The sequence below is a fragment of the Musca autumnalis genome, unplaced genomic scaffold, assembly GCF_047663935.1.
Source record: "Musca autumnalis isolate F117 unplaced genomic scaffold, ASM4766393v1 scaffold_3, whole genome shotgun sequence".
Lineage (NCBI taxonomy): Eukaryota > Metazoa > Arthropoda > Insecta > Diptera > Muscidae > Musca > Musca autumnalis.
In genome coordinates this window covers 167,349,956-167,365,641 of record NW_027411866.1, presented here as the reverse complement: position 1 = coordinate 167,365,641, position 15,686 = coordinate 167,349,956, and the positions used below count along the sequence as shown (strand labels likewise).

At 35.6% G+C, this 15,686-nt stretch overlaps 1 protein-coding gene across 3 annotated transcripts in view; it reads right to left on the bottom strand.

The window, feature by feature from the left end:
- LOC141396596 (GTPase-activating Rap/Ran-GAP domain-like protein 3) overlaps window positions 1–15,686 on the bottom strand; it is a 559,487-nt gene that overhangs the window by 177,504 nt on the left and 366,297 nt on the right. For all 3 annotated transcript variants that reach the window (XM_073972169.1, XM_073972170.1, XM_073972171.1), the window contains one exon: window positions 1,664–1,733. In XM_073972169.1, the coding sequence (XP_073828270.1) occupies window positions 1,664–1,733 (70 nt within the window). The remainder of the gene's footprint in view (window positions 1–1,663; window positions 1,734–15,686) is intronic.

The window sequence follows — 15,686 nt, the reverse complement described above, 5'->3', positions numbered from 1 at the left end:
CTGCAACCACACTACAGGTCGGAATTTTGAGCGGATCATCACGAAATTTTCTCACAGAGATAGAAGCCTATTGATGTTGATGATGTCGACAGTAGTCAAATATAAAATTAAATATTGATTATTTGGTTCAGTTCGCCTTAAGTCATTTGGTTTAAATGCCAGATATGTGAAAACTTTCGTATCTCCATAAAAGAAATGTATTCGAGTGAAAACATTATTCACAGAGGTAGTGGTGTAGGGTATCACATAGTCGGCCCCGTACCGACTATAGCCTTTTCTCACTTGTTCAAAAATGTCTTTCAAACTTAGTTTAACGTAATTGAATGGACCGATATGGCCCATCTTCGAACTTTATCCGTTTATCCGTTCGAGAGTCATTGTGCGCACCAGCCAGCCATACAGATAAACAGACGGATGAACAGGGCTAAATTAACTCCAAATTGTATGAAATGAATTTTGCCCAAAACATACTTGGGGCCTAAATCTATTAGTTCGATGAAACAAATTTTGGGTCTTATCAATGTGTTTTTTGTGTTATTTCCACCGCCCAAAATTGTTCCATTTGATCCAAAAAACCTTATATATAAAATCTTGAGGCGATCTGTTATCATAGTAATATGTATGGGGCCAAAGGTGCATTTTCACGAACATTCTATAAAGGCCGCTTTTTTAGTCCAATCGATGAACAAATTTTATAAAAATCCTATCCGATTTTCACAAATTTTGTACGATTTGTTTTTTTTAGTCACAACAATGAACTGGTAAAATGTTTTCATTGATTGGACCATAAATGCAGCCTTTTAAGAACTTTCGTGAAAATGCACCTTTGGCCCCATTCAAATTACTATAGAAACAACGATCGTCCCGGACGGGGTGGGTTAGCGTTAACATTTAGGGGGTAGGACTTAAAGAATTTTGGGTCGCCCTCATTTGTCGGAAGGGTGGCTTTAAACAGAACCACAAGGAATAATAAAATTAGACTAAATTTGGATTAAATATCTGGACCAAATCGGTTTCTCCGTTGGAATTTTTGTGGGAGAGGCACCGGAAGGAGTTGACCAATAAGCATCATCTTCGAATTTTTCTCAGATTCATTAGACATTTTTTGTATATTTTAGTTACAAATGATTAAATTTTGTCCATTGACCCATTTTTAACTGTTTTTAAATTTGAGTTTGTTAAGAAGATGTATGAAGATGCTCGATTCAAACAGTTTGTTTACAAACCCATTTTTTTCAATTTGGTGACCATCAAGGCCAACAGTAATCACCTTTCTTGGTTAAAAAAACATCAAGAACCCCCAAAATCCATGCCACATGAAAACCTGCCGGACATTACTTTGTTCGCTCTCAATGAAAATACTGTTTTGCATCATACTTCAAATATCCCCATTTTTTGGAATACAAATTAAAAAATTTGCTTCTGACATGTATGTAGGTACATTATATAATGTTTAACAAATGCAACACGCACATACACTTCGGCGGGATTTCACAGATTAAAAATTAATTTCCGTTTTATTTAAAACGTGTTTTCCTTTCAAAACAAATTAATGTTTTTTCTGATAACATAATCCTGATGTTAAACAAAAACAAACTTTCGCATATCGTGGGATATTTTAAAACAACATTATAATCGTTGATTGTTTTTTTTTCATTCTTACCTGATCCACTGAACCATAATGATGCCGGGAAAATACTCCACGTCGAGATATCAATTCTGTGGCAGATGAACTGAAAATAAAATAAATAAAAGAATATTATTAAAACAAAGGTTTTTTTTTTTTTTTTGTTGGTGAGTTAAGTTGAAACGAAACATTATATAATGCTCGCAACAAAAGTATGAAATATTGTTTTGCTTGAGTACATCCGGGCGTATAAATAATGCTAATATTGAATCTGTGTGTATCAGAATCAATCATACGCAACGTTGTACAGTACACAATTGTATTTACTTTTTGTAATTAAATGGATATACATTTAGTTTGGATAACTGCATGTAAAGCCATGTTATGTTATATAATATGGAATATATATAAAAGTATGTGTAATATTTAAAACGTTAAATGTTCAAATAATTAACAGAGTTAATCAAAAGTCGTTCATAATTTAAAATTGATTTCTTTCCCTTATGACCTTAAAAAAACAAATGAAAGGTATATGGAAAATGTTACTAATTCTTTCATATTCCATTTCCAAAATATAACCTTTTTCTTTTCGCTTTGCATTAACGATTTTTGGTGCACAGGTTAAGAAAAAATTCCCCAGTTGTTGCAGACAAAAGAGCGGCGTTACTTCTGCTTTTAAGAACAAATTATTATAAAAATTTTTATAAGTTACAAGGTTACAAGGTTTTGAATCTAAACTTTACGGGGAGTCAAATGGTACCAAAATTACAATGATCGAGATAATTGTTTGGACGTTATAGCCAAAATAAACACCTATTTTGTGTAATAAAAACAAGTACAAAAGTATCAGTCAGCTGTGCTGTTGGAGATATGACCCAGCCACTGACCAAAAACAATAATTATGCCGTATATAAAATATATTAATTTTATATCACGAGTTTGCTTCAAAATACGTGGAATATACATTTATACGAAATCGTTAACGTATACCGAACATTTTTAGTAAGCAAACTTACGTTAAACTAGCTTTGGAAGAAATTGTTGAAACAGTTTTAGAGTTATCTTGCCATTTTAGTATGTGTAGGCAGGGTTTTGGGCCATTTTTCCAGGAAGTATGGACTTACTCCGGAAAAAAAGTTGTAGCGTTGTAAATGGGCCGCAACGCACAGTGCGAAATATGGGAAATTTAGTGGAACTTTAAGGAATTTTAAATGTACATAAAATTAATTAAAATTGTATTGAATTCGTTAGCTAAGTACTCCACTGGAAATGGTCCATACTCAGTTTGGCGAGTTACTCTACGAAAAAACTTAAAAATGCACTTTTGTTTCACATTTTTTTCTAAGACATATATATTTTCCATTCATTAATGAGGATAAAATTCTAAGACGATCTAGCCATGTCCATCTGTCCGTCTGTTGTAATCGCTCTAGCGTTCGCAATAATTGAGCTAGAGCGCTATATTTGTTGCACCCGAGTGTATTTTTCCATAGGCAGGTCAAGTTCGAAGATGGACCATATCGGACCATTTTTTGGTATAGCCCCCATATAACGGTACCTCCCGATTTTCGGTATTTCGGTGATTTTTGCTACATTTTTTGACCGAACTACCTGCAGTTTCACGTTTGGGGTTCCCAGTGATCACAAAACATCTCCACCAATAAACGTCAACAATGGTCCATGGCTTGGTATAGCCCCCATATAACATTACCTCCCGATTTTCGGTATTTTGAGGATTTTAGCTAAGATGTTTGACCGAACTACCTGTAATTTAACAGTTGAGGTTCATAGAAATTACAAAACATCTCCACCAAAAACTGTCAATATGGGTCCATGTTTTGGTATATCCCCGATATAGCGGTACCTCCCGATTTTCGGTATTTTGGGGATTTTAACTACATTTTTGAGCGAAATATCTGTAATGAAACATTTGAGGATTCCAGTAGTCATAATATATCTCCTCAAAAATTGTAAACATAGGTACACGTTCTGGAACAGCTCCCATATAACGGTACCTCCCGATTTTCGGTATTTTGAGAATTGTAGCTACATTTTGTGACCGAACTACCTGTAATTTGACGTTTGAGGTTCCTAGTGGTCACAAAGCATCTCCACCAAAAACTGTCAATATGGGTCCATGGTTTGGTATAGCCCCGATATAGCGGTACCTCCCGATTTACGGTATTTTGAGGATTTTAGCTACATTTTTTGAGCGAAATATCTGTAATTAAACATTTGAGGATTCCAGTAGTCACAATATATCTCCTTCAAAAATTGTAAACATAGGTACACGTTCTGGAACAGCTCCCATATAACGGTGCCACCCGATTTTCGGTATTTTAAAGATTTTAGCTAAAATTTTTAACCGAACTATCTATAATTTGATAGTTGAGATTCCTAGTGATCACAAAATATCTCCATCAAAACCTGTGAACAGGCCTAAGTTATGGTATAGCCCCATATAACAATACTTTCTCACATAACGGTACCTTACGCTTTTCGGTTTGTTAAGATCTTAGCTATAATTTTTGACCGGACTATTTGTAATTCGACATTTGACGTTCCCAGTGGTCACACAACATATCCGCCAAAACTGTCAATATAGATCCATGTTTTGGCAGGCCCCCATATAACGGTACCGATTACAATTTTGACCCAAGTATCTGCAATTCGACAATTGAGGTTCCCAGTCCACACTTTGATATAGCCGCATATAAGTTTGCCGACCGATTGAATAATTTTTTATGCTTTTTTACCTTATTTAGGTATCAGCGGTCACAAAATATCTCTGCCTAAAATTGTGGACAAAAGTCAATCCCGTACACTCCCGTGTTAAGATATATATAATCTGAAAGATTATATATATAAACGAGCAGTTTTCGGAGATATTCAAGATTTTTTAAAATGACCTTCGGAAATTTTCAATTAATTGCATTTTCCAAAAGTGGAAGGTAAATGCGGCAATGAACGCCATTGTTGACAACGTTTTGAAGAAATGGACTCACTAATTCTAATAAATGATGATTTCTGTTAAATTAAGAACCCTTTCGCAAATTTTCATAGCTTTGACCTGTAAATGTTGGCGATTTAAATATATGGCCTGTTCCCGTACTTTATAAAGTGGTAAAAGTCGTAAAAATTTTAAAAGTCGTAAACGATTTTCATATAAAATTTGTGTACGGGAACGCAAAATGTGTAAAAGTGGTAAAAATTGTAAAAACTTTTTAGTTCTGGAACAGAGCAATAGTGTAACATTTTATGATGCTGTGGTGCAAATACGAATATACGCTCAAAAATGTAATGCAGTGCCAACCTGAACTTGATCTGAGAGGCATAATTAATGAAATTAGTGGTACAGATCTGCTGAATAGGCCAAAAATATTATAGATACAAATGAAAACAAACAAGTAAAAAGTATCAGTCGGCTTTGCCGACAGAGATATGTATACCCTCAGCCTATATGAATCGAAACTTTCATCTACGTATAGAATTTGGTGGCTCTTTTTAGACATTTGAACTTGCCGACAAAAATGTGATTTAGGATTAAAGTTCAAAATGTTGCGGATAAGGTAGTTGAAGGAATGGACCGACATAGTCCATTATGTAAGTTGATCTTACTTTGAGGGTCATATATTTTCGATTGATATATGTAGCTCCCACTAGTCACTTTAGTGGGTCATAGCATAACTTTTGGATCAGTATACCAGGGATCATAGTCTTGTCCACGGAAAACATAATCTCGCTGTAAACGGGACCACAACGAACAGCATCGGTATACATTTCCCAAGGATCTTCGAACAGGCCCAAATTGGTTGCATCGTTCAAAATATATCGTGCATACCATTTTAGTGAAATTTTTTAAATATTGGGGGAAATACCGATATTGCCCCTCTTCGAACTGAAACTAAGTTTGGACAAAATATGACGAAGTCCAAATTTTGGACCAAATAGGTTGACATGTTCGAGAGTTATCTTGCGCTTCAACCACTACACAAGGTGTCATAGGGGTTTTTTTGCACCTTTCACACTATTTTCTCAAGAAGTATAGACTTGCTTCTGAAAAAACTCTTGCCGACGTAAAGGAGGCAGCGTATGCAAGTTGCTTCAACAGAAATCAAAGTGATTCGAGAGCGGGCCTTAAAGTGAATTTATCCAAAATGTCGTGTGGGAGGTACCCGAAGGATTCGACAAATATAGTTCATATTCAAACTTGATCTATATCTGATAGACATAATAGAATGTGTAAAGTATCGACCAAATCGGTCACTCCATTCAAGAGTTATCGTGCGCACAATTTTCCGAACATTTTTGAACTTTTGTGGGGGGTGGTAACTGAAGGAGTGGACCGATATAGCTTATCATTGAACTTAAATTAAGTTTGGACAAAATATTACGAATGCCAAATTTTGGACCGAATCGGCAGATCCTTTCGAGAGTTATCTTGCTCTCCAACAACTACACACGGTGCCATGGGGCACCGATATAGCTTATCATTGAACTTAAATTAAGTTTGGACAAAATATTACGAATGCCAAATTTTGGACCGAATCGGCAGATCCTTTCGAGAGTTATCTTGCTCTCCAACCACTACACACGGTGCCATGGGTTTTTTTTTGCACCTTTCAGTCTATTTTCTCAGGAGGTATGGACTTGCCCCTGATGAAACGTGTATCGTCGTATGGGGGATAGTGAATACAAAAATCAAAGCCTCGAATCGCAGGTCCTAAACTGCACTTTTCCGAAATTTTGTGTGGGAGGTACCTGAAGGAATGGACCGATTGAGTTCATAATGAAACCTCATCTAAGTCTGGTAGAAGTATCACGATATGCAAAGTATGGACCAAATCGGTTACTCCCTTCAAGAGTTATCGTGCGCACAAATCTTCCGAACATTTGTTGGGGAAGTATCGGTAGGAGTGGACCGATATAACCGACCTTCGAACTTAAACTAAGTTTGGACAAAATATTACGACAGCCAAATTTTGAACATAATCGGTTGAGCCGTTCGAAAGTTATCGTGCGCTCCAGCCAGCCAGACAGACAGAAGGACGGACATTACTAAATCGACTCCAAATTGTCTGAAACGAATTTGGTCCAAGCATACTTTGGGTCTAAAACCATTATTTTGATAAGGAACATTTTGCCCGTATGAAAGTGTATATACCCTCGTTAGCATAATCGCGTATAAAGGATTCCATTTATGTAATATTTTTCAAAGAACATCGTGGTTTAGTACGCGGATTTTTCAAAACACATTTTTGCAGATTTTCCTATTTGCACGGTATCTATATCCCCCATTTTAGTGGATGGATTCGAACGCGCAAGAACTCATTAGATCTATCGCGTAACAAAACTAAATTCACGCGGGATTCAAAGGATATAGAATGACACTTGTAAATTTTAGCCCAAAAATATTTTTTTAAGAAAATTCACGCATCAAATGTTGGCCTTTAGACTCCATTACTAGGATGCTGAAGGGAGCACACTCATGAAATATACATTAAACGACGTAAAATCACGGGTTCTATAATCCTATTATGAGCTTAGAATATTATCTGGTTGCGCGTCTGGATTATTAAAAAATTAAAAATGAACATGAAATTCCGGGTTCAAAATGTCAGCATCAATTTAAGGCAGATGCACTGCATATATCAGAAACTCATACGCTAGTATCATGTTGCCTCTGGAGTATTCTTTGAATCGTTCTTTGGGCATAGGTTTATAAAATTTAAGATTAAGCCAGAAATCGGCTTCAACCCATTTTTTACAATTTTACCCATTTTTCTATAATAATGCCAACACAGCTTCCTTTTAAAATTTTAATTTTTATTTAATTTAATTTATATGTATAAAAAGTATTCAACTTAGATTTAAAGATTACAATTTAACAATGTAAATTTAAACAAAATTATTGAAAAATACAAAAAGAAAACAAATATATTTTGTGGTAAAATTATAAGAAAAGATTAATATTAAGGATGCCAAAGCTTTTAAAGAAAATATCCAAAACATTCATGTTAATTCGGACGAAATTCTGATATCATTCGATGCGGTATCGCTCTTCCCCAGCATTCCAGTGAATTTAGCTCTGAACACTATAGAAGAAAAGTGGGAAGTTATCAAATCATTCACATCAATACCCAAAGAGCTTTTCATGGATATATTGACGGTTTGTATAAAGAATACAAGATATTTTATATTTGACAATAAATTCTACAAACAAAACAAAGGTATGCCGATGGGTTCGCCTGCATCCCCAGTGCTAGCAGACATTGTAATGGAAAAACTATTAGACTCCACGATAGAGAAAATGCACAACAAACCGAAAATCCTTACCAAATATGTTGATGCTATTTTTGCAGTAATCAAGAGAGATGACATCAGTGAAACACTAGCCTTCCTCAATTCTTACAATTCACAAATAAAGTTCACGATGGAAATTGAAAATGACAACCAACTACCCTACTTAGATTCAATAGTCATTAAACCGGGTTGCAAACTAAAATTGGACTGGTACCAGAAACCCACGGCATCTGGTAGACTCATCAACTATACATCAAAACACCTGAGAAAAACTATTATAAATACTGCTACGAACTTCATTAAAAGGGTCCTAGACATAAGTGATAAAGAGTTCCACAGCAAAAATATTGACAGAATCAAAGAGATATTGAGCAAAAATAGCTTTCCTAATGAAACGATCAATAATCTTATAAAACGTGCAATAAGAATTGACAACAATAAAACGCGAGATACAAACCAAAGGATATACAAACCCATGACATATATACGGAGTTTCCCCGAACGTATAAAATACTCTAAAATCTACGACGACACCACCCATAACTGGCTTTTAAATCTCACAATACACTAAACAATTTATTCAGTAAACTAAAAAACAAAGTAGCTGACGAAGATAAGTCTAATGTAGTATATCGCATTAAATGTAAGGGCGACAAGTCCAACATATGCCAAAAGACATATGTTGGCACTACCAAAACTAAGTTAAAGTCCAGAATATCTTCGCATAAATCAGACCAAAAAGCACGGAACAAACCATTGGAACAAAAAACAGCGCTAGCAGCGCACTGCACCCTTACAGGACACGTCCCTGATTTCGATGACATCAAAATTCTAGCTCAAGAGAACAACTATCACAAACGCTTCACTCTTGAGATGTTGCACATAATCAACACACCCACAAACAAACGACTAAACTATAAGACAGATACTGACAATTGTGCTCAAAGTTACAGGCACCTAGTAAATAAATACAAATATGCATAACTTTAGTTAAAGTAAGTGTTTTGGACAGAAAACATCCTTTACATCCTTTAAGTAAGTTTTATATACCAAATCAGTAAAACAGTTTGAAATGTCTAATTATTGTAGTTCCCTGAAGATGGTTGGAGAATCCAATCGAAATATCGGAAATAAATAAAACTTGAAAAATCAAACATCAAGTCTTTTTATTGAAAAGCCTATAGCCGAACAATACAACAACACAAGTAAAATTATAATTTGAAATAAAATAAAAAAATTTTGAACAAGAAAAAAAATAGGTAAAAAAACTTTTTAAGTTAAACGGTTTTATGTTAAGCATACATTGCAATGTTTAAGATAATGTACTAAAAACCAAAAAAAAAAATAAAATAGATACAGTCGTGGGAATTATAAACATATGCATAGACTAGACTAAAATAAAACCGTGGGGCACGTCAATTGTCTACAAATTATCGACTTAATGTGCGATAGAAGAATCGTTTAATTCGTCGTTAGGCAGTTGGCCCGCAGACGGTGAGGAAATTACTTACTATTTTCTTGCTCATGGAAATTCCAATCGTTATACACTCCATGTAAATAAAAGAGATGTTTCAACTAGTTTATCGTTGGACATTCACACTGCTGGCTGGCGAGGAATCGTTTCACTGCTCGTAGTTTGTCTTTAATCGACAAAGTACTACTCGCTCACCACTATGAAACCCTAAAACTCGCTTATAATCGAGCTTGCTAGCTTGTTTCCACATTCTAGCCCTACTTATCACACGTCCATCGTTGTCGGTTGAACAACTGCCTTATTATAGTGTAACATTACAAAACAAACATTGTAATCAACGATTGTAGACAATTGACGTGCCCCACGGTTTTATTTTAGTCTAGTCTATGCACATGTTTATAATTCCCACGACTGTATCTATTTTATTATTTTTTGGTTTTAAACCGTTTAACTTAAAAAGTTTTTTTACCTATTTTTATTTTCTAGTTTTTAGTTTTTATTTCGCATTCTGTTTAATTCATTTAGTGCTTCATTATTGCAAGGTTTCTTGCCCGTTAGTTTATTGCAGTCCAACTCCTCTATACGTAGTCCCTGCAAAGATCTTACTCTACTAAGAGCCACGTGGGCTTGACCTTCTTCAAACAGTTTCGCACTTAAGTATACGACTGCGTGATCCACAGTGCTGGCCTGCATTTTATGTATTGTAGAAGCCCATGATAGTATAAAAGGCAACAAACATCTGTGTGTATCTCTCCCGTTGTTTTGTTAACCTGGCTTCATATTCTTCAGGCGTTTCTGACGCTATCATCTGTGTGTATCGCTCACGTTGCTTTCTTAAAGGGCTGTTTACACCATCTATCAATGTCATATGAGCTGTCATTTCTTTCACCCATTCGACATTCTCTATGTTTGTCAAAATTGACGTCATCCATATAACTTTCAATTTGTGCGTTCATACCTACAAGTGTTATTTTCGTATGACATAACCTATAAATATAAAAACACCTTTTTTTTTGTCATTGTTTACATTTATTGTTGAGTTGCAAATTTGCGCAAATTTTAATTTTGGTTAAAGGAAAATGAATATCTAGCATGTTTGTTGTGGTAGAATAGGTTTTTGGGGTTATAGAGGCATTTATGTTTTTTCCACAAAGCAATCATTTCCAAGACTGCTTCTTTCGACCAATCGATCTGAAAATTACATTATAAACACTCTTTCTTTACTTTTCTAAATATTTAAATATACATAACTTTCCATTTTCTTTTTTAAAAGATTTTGTTCTTCTTTTTTTTTGAGAATGCCAGAAAACAGCTGATAAATTTATGTTTACATACAAGAATGCCGTATCAAATAGAGCGCTCCCTAAATGAAAAATTTACATATGAGTTGCCAAATCATTTTGATAGATGAAAATTTTCATAGTGGTCACACTATGTGTACAACATTCGCAGGTAGAAAATTTGACATCTCACACGACATTGATAGATGGTGTAAACAACCCTTAACCTGGCTTCATATTCTTCAGGCGTTTCTGACGCCGTCATTTGTGTATATCGCTGACGTTGCTTTTTTAACCTGGCCTCATATTGTTCAGGTGTTTTTGACGCTAATTGTACCCGTCGTTTCTGTAATCGACTATTTCTATCACCTTCACTTTCTTTAGCTCGTTTTGCTTTATACTTTTCTTTCGCTTTTTGAAGCCATCGTTTACGTTGTGTTGCAGTTTCTGTTTTATTTGTGTTTGTATTTTTTAAATATTTTTTACCATTTTGTTCCCATTCCCACGAGTAATGGACATTTAAACGGTCGACCCCCCAGAGGTCCAATAAAGGGGCAAGGCTATGTACAACAAGATGCGCCTGAGTCTTGAGGGGAAAACGCTAATGACATATAATTTTTATCCACCCTTATGGCATACAGTTCTCGGCGCGTTTTAACCTTTCACCTTAACTTGGGTGGTGTACCGCTAACGACGTATCATTTTTAGCCACCCTAACGCCACACAGTCCTCAACACGATAAAAAATCTTGACTTGGGTGGCGGATTCAGGCTGGATTAATCAGATACCTAAATTACAGATTCAATTTCTAAATTTAAATCTTAATTATACGCCATTTAGTGGCTGCGCCCATCTTAAATATTGAGGTTGTATAGTGCACTGTATTCTTCTTTTATTTGATATCCATATTGGTGGGATTGATAAAAAATTGTTATCAGCCATTTGGTAGCGGCGGCCATCTTAGATTTCAATTTTGCATAGTAAATTGTATTCTACTTGTTGAGACCTTTCATTTGATACCCATGTTGATGGGATTGATAAAACCTAAGCTATCCGGCATTTTGTAGAGGCCGCCATCTTGGATTTTAATTTTATATAGTACATTGTATTCTACTGGTTGAGCACTTTCATTTGATACCCATATTGATGGGATTGATAAAACCTACGTTATCCGCCATTTTGTAGCGGCGGTCATCTTGAATTTATAATGATAATGAATAAACATAATTGTATTGTCACCAAAATCCAAGGTGTATACAAAATTTCAGATTAATCGGTTGACAGGAAGAGGGTGAAATTTGAATTACTAAATTTGACCCAAGAATAAATAATAAATAAAACAAACGGGGTCAACTAAATAAAACCATTTAAAAAACATTATTATAGTTAATGGTAAACAAAGTTCGGATACCAGGCTTCGTCTTCGTATGGGTATAAGTTTAATAATCGACATTATGGGATCCCTCCTAAAACATTTCTTTTTAAAGAATTTCAGTCATACTATATAGAATATGTTAACAGTTTGGGAATTCTGAAAGGTTGAAACTCGGATTCATTAGAACGATCCCCATTTTGCAGTAATTGGTTCAGTAGAACCGAGTCTAACTCGGTTTTAATTCTGGCTTTTTGGAAACGCCGACCATGAAAATTATCCATTTCCGTAATTAGCGCAACAAACCCTAAATTTTGATAGAAATTAAAAAAAGGAGAATTTTCGTTGGGTCTTTCTCGTTGGGCTCTCGATTATACATGTGGGTTAGTTAAATGGACTATTTTTGCATAAAATGACTCTAACATGGAATAATTTTACTAAACACGATCCGAGTTTTTGAATTTTTTGAAGATAGTCATAACTTCGCTCTTCAAGGAAACATACATATATTTTTTGGAGGGACAGACGCGATGTGTTTTTTAGAACCGCCATATGTCAAGAATGGTCCCTTCTAGGAAAATGTTATAAAGACTATACTTGTAGAGAATATTTCTGCCTACCCTAAAAATCCCTAAATTTTTACCTTTGACGCCGAATAACCGTTTTTGCACACATGGGTTTAATGGATTGACTATTAGGATATTGCCTCTACTGGCAAACCCTAGCTTTCCACCAAAATTCAGTTTTCTGGGATTTTTTGCTATTTCAATGTCTATTTTGACTGGACTGGACTGGAAAAAGTTAAGTTTTTTAAAATGAAATAGTATCACTTAAATAAAATTCAATCAATATTTCCCCGTTAACTTATTTGCTCCTGAATTTGACATATTTTGTAAGCTTCAAATTCTTCCCTAAGTGATGTTATAAGAAGTTTTGCTTGAATTCGTAACTTCTCTACCTGAAAGTGTTTCACGAAGGATTTTAGAGTCTTAAAATTTTTCCCAGATTTTTTTTTATATGATACGTAACACTTTCAATTTTTTCACAAAAATATGTATATTTATTTGTATTTTCATCTCTACCACAATTCATAAACACATGCATTTCAGTTATTGGTTACAATAATTAATTACACTTTAATGCCATTTGTTACCGCGAAATTTCCCATCTGAACATAATTGGACATTTGCCACAGCGCAGTTAAACAATTGCACATAAATTCCGTACGCTGTTGTTATTGTTGTTGATGTATGTAGGTGATGCTCAATAATGTCATTTATTGTCTACCAGTGGTCATAATGCAAACATCGATGCCATTAACAACATGGCACATGATATTAAAATTGCATATCAGTAGCAGTGTGACAGACGGAGATGTACATATGTATGTGGGGCTGAGTTTATGTGTATTGACACTTTCATGTCTGGGCAGTGTGTGTGAAATGCTTGCATGAATTCATTCATGCGTATAATTCAAAATGCATGTATTCTACTAAATTCTATGCATACTGATACCGCTGTTATTTCCATTGATATGGACGAACATACATACGAGTATGTATTTATTCATTGTCCTAGTCGTAACGAGTTCTGTTCTCACAGATTCTTGCATGTTATAAATGTATGTATGTACGTATGTCTGGCCATTAACAGTTTATTTATGGATATTTTATGATATCCCGTGTAATAAATGATTACACTTTCATTTTCACGATTGGCCTTGTGTAGTGAGTGCTGTGCACATTTTGCTCCCTCATATAAAACTTTTCCTCTTGACTTGCATTGTGTAGTTTGTGGGTATTTGTAATTTGTACAACAGAGAAAGGTTCTATTTGAATGGATTTTTGACATTTGGGTCATTGAGTACAGAACTTTTAAAAAAACAATGGTTTTTATAAAAAAGTAATTTGTATGTTTTACTTATTTCGGATACCGCCAATAAGATTGAACTTCGCATTCCTCGTCGGATTAACCATTGTAACTCTAGTTTTCCTTCTTTTGTAGTGCTTAGCAATTATGACCGGTTGTCGTTCGTTTTTTATTAGTTTGGAACTGACGATTCGGTGATGATATAATGTCGATCTGGAACTATGGTGTCGATAGTGTGGTTGGGTTCCAATGGTTAGCATTTCCGGCTTACCCGCTTAAGGTGCTAGTTCGAGTCCCATGCAAGGCAACACCACATCTCAGCATAAAGTTTGCTTACATTTTCTGAGTATTTTTTATGTAAAAGGACACACATTAAAATAAGAGAAGACACCATCTCTTCCATCGAGCGGGTTCGTTTAATGGGCGTGATTACATGTTCGATGATATGTTGGTCAAAAAGGGCGACTTGATAATGATTGATCAGGAATTTGAAACAATGACTTTTAACAAGTCATTATTCCGAAGAAAGCGTATTAATGATAAATCCATGAAAAACACTCTGTTGCAGTACTCAGGGCAGCATCTTGACAGATGTGAATACCCTTCCAATGCATTGTACTTACCACAATGCAACTTATCACGCTATATGGTCAATAAGGTTTTTTATCTACTCCCCAAGTGCTGTCAAATGGGGAATTAAGGACCTACTCAGGTTGTCGCAGAGTGTTGTGAAAATGACTCAAGGATTTTTTGATAATTGGTGGAATTGTTCTACCGTGGCCCTGGAATTTCAGTGACATTCTTATTTCAGCAATTCATGGGGTAAAAAGTGTAGTAGCAAATTTTATGGTAGATATTTTCCCCATGCGAAAGAAAACAGTAAGATTCATAAAATATGAATTTTAATTGTTATTTATAATTTACCTATGCTAGTATCCTCGACTGTCTTATGTAGCGGTTCGACCCTGCTCTTTTTCCAGACTTCGGGAACAATGAATGTGAATATCGCAAATTTGAGGAATATCGTTAAATACTCGACTTCTTGATTATACACAGGAGGTAGTTACCTGTCGAAAAAATGCACTGACTACACCGGATACAGCTAAGTTTGGAAACCGGTGGAGTCAAGCTGTCCGGATCCCTCGCGGACACCAACGGCGCCAGCCATCTTAATTCCATCGGTCCAACGACATGATCGAACTTCACCAAGGTGGCTCCCGCTCCGAAGTCGGTGAAATGGAAGAGCTAGTGTGACAGTTCCGCCAGTGATTCCCGCTATAGGTGCTGGGGAAAACGGGATTTGCAAGGGTTAACACGTCACTATAAACTCGGTGGCAACGATGGCGGAAAGTGAAATTGCTGATACAACGGTCCATTAACCTTAAAGCAGGCTAGTGGCCCAAAGAGAACCACTTCACAATAGCTGTGTGTAAAGAGGTTAAGAGGATATCGAGCAGTCACCCGGCTTCGTACACAAAAGTGTTCGCTCGCCAGACAGTTAAGGGAGTTCAACCTGGCAAAGCCTGCAAAGATAGCTCGGGGCAAAAACCATAAATGACGTTCCGGTAGCAATCATGAATAAGTCTGATCCTGAAGGCAGGATCAGTGATGATCATTGGTTGCTTGTGGAAAGTCGTCTGAGGAAGGTCATAACTTCTGACAAGATGGGCTGTAAGAAGATCAAAAGACTTCCTTATCCAGACAGTAAATGGCTCTTACTCACTTTGTGGGCTGCAAGCTGGCCGTGATCCATTTTGTTTC